Source organism: Glycine soja, chromosome 13, assembly GCF_004193775.1.
Source record: "Glycine soja cultivar W05 chromosome 13, ASM419377v2, whole genome shotgun sequence".
In the NCBI taxonomy this organism is placed as follows: Eukaryota; Viridiplantae; Streptophyta; class Magnoliopsida; order Fabales; family Fabaceae; genus Glycine; species Glycine soja.
In genome coordinates, this window is record NC_041014.1 from 28,451,728 (window position 1) to 28,458,093 (window position 6,366).

Here is a 6,366-nt window from a genome sequence, read left to right on the forward strand (position 1 = left end):
GAGTTTAATAATAATAATGATAAATAGAGGATTTTTTTAAGTTTCAGACTTCTTAAATAATATGTTCAAAATTTATATTCTATAAGCATATCATTTTTTATTGTAAAAAAAGCATATCAATTTTTGTTTTAAATTTTTATATATTTCATTTATTTTGATCCTACTATGTTATCTGTTTCAGAATTATCGTCAATTAGTCATATACCTACCATTAGCATATATATATATATATATATATATATATAAATTTAATACCTATACACTGAATTTGTTTTTTAGTGGCCGTAAAATTTAACAGTTTGTGTTATCGCAACCGAAACTTAAACAAATGACAACAGATATTATAGGAATAAAAAATGATTTTAATGAATACGAGTTCAATCAATACGTATTATCAATGAAAACACTTTTATAGAATTAATTAATAAGAAAATAATATGATTTTTTAAAAGATAATTATTATAAAAATACATAAATTTATTATTTGTAATTGAATAAAAGTATTAAACTACTTTCAGTGTTCATGCCTAGTCTATTTTTTTTATAAAGAATTTACCACTACTAAAATAAAAAGAGAGAAAAAATTAAGTATCGATAATATAAAAAGTTTCTGCTTAAAAAAAATAAAAATAAAAAAATATTAAATTTATTAATTTTTATAATAATAATTATCTTAAAAGTTATATTGGACGATAATTTATAATTATAAAATAAAATTATTTTATATTATTAACGTATTGTCCTTAAATTCAAATAAAAAATACTTTAATGACTATACAATAATGTAAATTAGACTCTCAATCAATTAAAAATACTATAATGGAAAGTTTTATTTGTTTTGATTTAAATAGAGCATGCACTTTGTGGTATATATTTTAACTGGAGTACGAAATGTGTTATTATGGATGGATGTTAGATTAAGAGGCAGGTTCGGTAGAGTTCTTGAAATTGACATTTGGGCATTATTACCCCCGCTGATACGGCAAAACACTTTTTCATTTCTTAGAAAGAATACGTGTCATCTATTGTTATGGGTGGAAAATACAACTTTTCACTTCTTTTTTTTTTTTTTATATTCATTCTGAACAAAATAAGAATTTTTTTATTAAAAAAAAAGTAGAAGAACAACCTTTTTGAAACATTTCTATGAATGTGTGTGTATTCCTATGAATGCATGATGCAATAGGAACAGGAACATATATGGCACATGACCATGATGTTCCATAAACCCACCCCTAAGGGTCCCAACAAAAAATTGTGTCATTTGCTTGCACCCTCTCTTCTTCTGTGTAAATGTACAATGTTCTCCTTTAAATGCAATGTGAACAGCGAATCATGATCTCAGACATAGTCTGAGGAATCTGCACCATAACAAAATCAGCAACAAATATCCAAAAAAAAAAAAGAGATTTCTGTTGAATGATGAGGAATCTACTACCCTCCTGTGCTGATTGAGTATGATAAAAATCTCTGTGCATCAATTCTTCTAAGTTTCCTTTTTAATCTTCATCATGATCATTATTTTTTCTATTATTCATTTGGGCATCGCCATGTTCATTCTTTTATGTCAAAGTTAGCACCTTTTTGTTTTTATTTTTGTGGTACTTATTTTTTAAAATTTTGTTCCTCTGTTTCATTGTAGGGATAAGAACCAGAACAGGTTGCAGTTAAAAAAAAAACCATAACTTGATGCAAAGAGGAGTAGCAGAACCATGTAACAAACCAAAAGGAAAGGAAAAGGAAAAGAAAATAAGTGTTTGAAGTTGATCGTTAAACTAAGGTATGAGCCACGACTCTGAATGTTTGAAGGATTGTTTTTCTTCTTCTGTTTTCCGCAATTGTTGGAATTCTACTTCTCTCTCTCATGTCTATCTTGGCACAAGGATAAAATTATCATCAATCCAAGTTTACTTTTACTTCTTTTCATTTTAAATTTATTGAACAATTTTTTGGGGGGAAGAGGATGAAATCTATTGAGCTTTATTTCAAGGCTATTTAACGTGATAATCCAAGAGGTTACACAACAAAAGTGCCTTTGAATCGATAAGTTTTAGGAAACGTGTTTCATTTGGTTCTACTCTTCTTAGTTATGCAGAAGAAATGAGAACTCAATTCCCAGAAATGTTTGTGTTTTTTAATTTTTTTTTTCAAAGGGGGAGAAGGTGGGGTGTAAATATGTGTATAAGATATTTTTTTATAGCATAACATTGCTGTAAATATTCATCAGTTTGACTAATATGTGTATAAGATATTGCTATGTTATGGGTATTGCTTTTTGCCTTCTTTCTTGTTTTAATTTCTCTTTTTTTTTTTTTTTTTGGTTTGTGGCTTTGATTGAGATACTTGAATTGATTATTTTTTTTTACAGTAACTTGAATTGATTTATTAGGAACCAATATATACGTAGATCTAAATTTATCATTTTAAGAAATACATTTGTTGTAAATTATGGTGATGTAGAAATGGTAATGTTAATAACAGTTTCATTATTTGAAGATTAAAAAATGATATTGACGTGCTAAATAATTTTATTTATTTATTTTCGTACTTGGATCTCAGAAATAAAATTTAAAATTAAAGGGAATAAATTTTTCCTGTTATGTTAACCCCAAAAAAATATATTACTTGATCTGTCTTATCCCCGAGACTTTTTTTTCTCTCAGCAGAATACAGTTCAATTTATTTACCATATAAACAATCAAGCAATTGGAGGTGATTATATAAAACAATCAAGCAATTTTTAACGGAAAATATATAAAATAAAACAAGATAACAAAGGAAATTCAGCTTAAATTTCCTCTCAAGTCAACTTCAAATTGGAGGTGATTATAGTTATGGATTTTAATTAATTATGTGATTTGATTTTTTATTCCGGTCAGTATTATGTGATATGATTTTGATTACTAATATTTAATAGCGCAGAAGGTTTTTTTTAGTTAAGAAGGTACGAGATTGTATTTATTTTTTTAGGTCAATTGAATTTTATTGCATTAGAGTAAGCTTCAGCGTGTAGGAGGGTTCAAAAGGGTGTATCTCTTAAACAAATAATTTGAACAGTGTTTTGTAGAGATAGTTTAAAAAATTTAAAATTAAAACATTAAATTTTACAAATATTATTTGTACAACACTAATTTTGCGATAAATTTTACTACTGAAAGAGAGAAAGAGAAGTATGAAATCTAATAAATAAATGATGTGATGGAGAGAAGCAAAGCAAAAAATATTGTTATATAAATTATTGTGAGTTGTTGTATGAATAACATGTTCTCATGGTCTCCAATCACCACTAGTGCCTTAACATCAAGGTATTTTTAAACTTCATAACCGCATGACTACCTCAATTGTCCGCAATGTAAAGGTTTTTTTGTTTTACCGCAACGCGACCACAATTTAAGACCATGATGTTTCTTAGTCTTTTATATAGAAACCCCAATGTTATGTTGCATTCTAGAGATCTTTGTAAAATGCCATGGGAAAACTTTCTGTATCCTCATGCTGTTTCTTCTTTCATACAGAAGAATTTGTATCAGTAGCATAGTTTATGTGATATGGAGGGTAAGATGTTCAAACGAACTTAGAATGAAAAATTATAGGGAAGGAATCAAATGGATTGTACCGTATCCACTTGTACCTTATTCAACAAATCTTTAGTTGTAGAAGATAATGTTTAGTATTCTATTTAGTTGAGCAATTTTTGAGGTGCCATAGGTCTGAAATCAAAGTAATACAGTCTATTGCTTTACACGTATGATGGATTGGGTATGTGAAAATAATGGATTTAGAAAAGGACCTGAGTTTGGCTTATTCTGGTTAATGGTTTGAATAAAATATGGTTTATAACTTCTTCAGGGTTAAGGATTCTCATTGCTCAATAAAAATGGTGTATCTTTTCATGACTTAAAGCATCCTTAGTGGCAATGTAATTGAATTGTTTCATATAGTAACTTTTTGATCAATTGAAAGTTCTATGATTTGTTACAACTCATGTCTAAATTCTTGCTTGAGTTTATTTCAAATGTAACAGGGAGAAGAAGATGAGTCACACTCGCTTGGAGCATTGTCATGAATGTCCTCTTAAAGTATCCAAATTCTGTTTTGTCCCAGAAAAACTTGGTGGCATGGTTATACTCTTAATAATGTTTGGCATACTTGTGTGCCTTGTTGCATCCATATCACTTGCTCCCCACTCAGCATTCTCTAAACCGGACCGGTGGTTTCCGTTACCGGAGCATATTCTCGCCGTCCAGAAGAATACTTCAGTCATTCACAGTGGACCAACAAACATCTCACATCTTCAATTTGGCATTGCTGGATCAGCAAACACATGGCATGACCGTAGCAACTACACTAAACTATGGTGGAATCCTAACACCACAAGAGGTTTTGTTTGGCTTGACAAGAAGCCTAAGATTTTGCACAGTGACATGTTAGTACCACCATATCAAATCTCAAGGGGATGGACTCGGTTCAAGTATTTGCACTCAGCATCTGCAGTTCGGATAGCTCGGATAGTTTACGAGAGCTTTAAGCTTGGTTTGCCAAATGTTAGGTGGTTTGTGATGGGGGATGATGATACCCTGTTCTTTACTGAGAACTTGGTCACTGTGTTGGGAAAATATGATCCCAATGAAATGTATTATATTGGTGGGAATTCTGAGAGTGTGGAGCAAGATGTGATGCACGCTTACAACATGGCATTTGGTGGTGGTGGATTTGCAATCAGTTATGCATTAGCAACTCAACTAGCAAAAATAATGGATGGTTGTCTAAGTAGATATTTCTTTTTTTATGGTTCTGATCAAAGAGTCTGGGCATGTATTCATGAAATTGGGGTGCCCCTTACCAGAGAAAATGGATTCCACCAGGTATACTTTGTTTCCACTTGTTTCATTTGTGTAGTTTTTGGTATATACTACTGATATGCATAGTTTGATCAATTGCCCCTCCTGCATAACATCCATGTACTACAAAGTTTGGAAGCTTAGCAATAGAGTAAATAGTACATACATTGAAAGTGTAAAGTGATTTTACATTGTTAGCCAATCATTGTCATGTATGCTAATTTTGTTCACTTTTACAATAACTACCTTAAAAATCATTTTTAACATGATTTGTAATCGGTTGAGAGAGTAAAAACTCTTATAATGCATAGAAGTTAAAATCCTAACAATATCAGGCTTGATGCAACTCAAGTCTTTTGATTGTTGTTATACAAGGAATGAACAAGATCTTTGGACTTGTTCATGTATAATATAACAATTTTGGTTTTTTTATTGTTCATTTCTTTCAGTTTGACATAAGAGGGAATCCATATGGTTTTCTAGCAGCACACCCCTTGGTACCACTTGTATCACTCCATCACCTTGACCAATTGAGCTCCTTGTTTCCCAACCAGACTCAAATAAACTCAATGAAAAAGCTCATCAGTGCATACCATATTGACCCTGCGCGGATAGTGCAGCAAATCATATGCTATGATCATAAGCGCGGATGGTCGATATCTATTTCATGGGGTTACACTATACAAATCTATACAGCGTTGTTGATAGCAGCAGACTTGCAGATGCCATTGCAGACATTTCAGACTTGGCGAAGTTCGATGAATGGTCCCTTCATATTCAATACTCGACCTATGAGCTCTGATCCGTGCCAGCAGCCAACTATGTTTTTCCTGGACCAGGCTACAAAGGTGGGAAAAAGTGGAAGTATCACTATCTACAAGAGACATGAAGGCAATGAATCAAAGTGCTTGAGATCAGGCACCAATAATTTGGAATTGCAAAGAATTAGAGTTACTGCCTTGAAGCTGGATCCAGAATATTGGAAGAATGTACCCCTCTCTCTCTCTCTCTTCACACACACATGCACGCGTGCACACACAATCAAAACAAAATCATGAATACATCATTGGATTTAGATTTTAGAACTTCTTAGCTTGCCATGATAGTAATGTACTTGAATAGATTTGAATTCCATGTATAATTGGAGTTTAAAAATGGATTCTAAATTGATCATTTGATTTGGCTGTACTGAACCAGGTACCGCGCAGGCATTGCTGCCAATTATTGGGTGGTGGAAGCATAAAGAATGGCAGTATGGATATCAGGATTAAGAAGTGCAGATCTCACGAAACAATTACTATTTAAGAATCAGCTGTTTTTGTTTGGTTGGCATAGTTCGTAGATTACTGTAGAGTGAGTCTTATAGGTCTGGCCACTTACATTTCCACCTATGTACATACATAGTTGTCAAAATATTCATATAGTCTCGACTTTTAATAAATAAAATGTCTCAGGAAAATTTTCACTTGTATGTATTGGCTCAAACATCTAGATATTATAGAAATATGTATTATTTTTCTCTCCA

The 6,366-nt window shown here is 31.5% G+C and overlaps 1 protein-coding gene across 1 annotated transcript; it reads left to right on the forward strand.

Moving 5' to 3' along the window:
* The first annotated feature begins 1,197 nt into the window (after positions 1 to 1,197).
* LOC114381342 lies at positions 1,198 to 6,366 on the forward strand. Its single transcript, XM_028340572.1, has 5 exons — positions 1,198 to 1,455; positions 1,643 to 1,780; positions 4,025 to 4,865; positions 5,291 to 5,830; positions 6,039 to 6,366. Exons 3-5 carry the CDS (start codon positions 4,035 to 4,037, stop codon positions 6,144 to 6,146), a joined length of 1,479 nt encoding a protein of 492 aa, XP_028196373.1. The 5' UTR covers positions 1,198 to 1,455; positions 1,643 to 1,780; positions 4,025 to 4,034; the 3' UTR covers positions 6,147 to 6,366.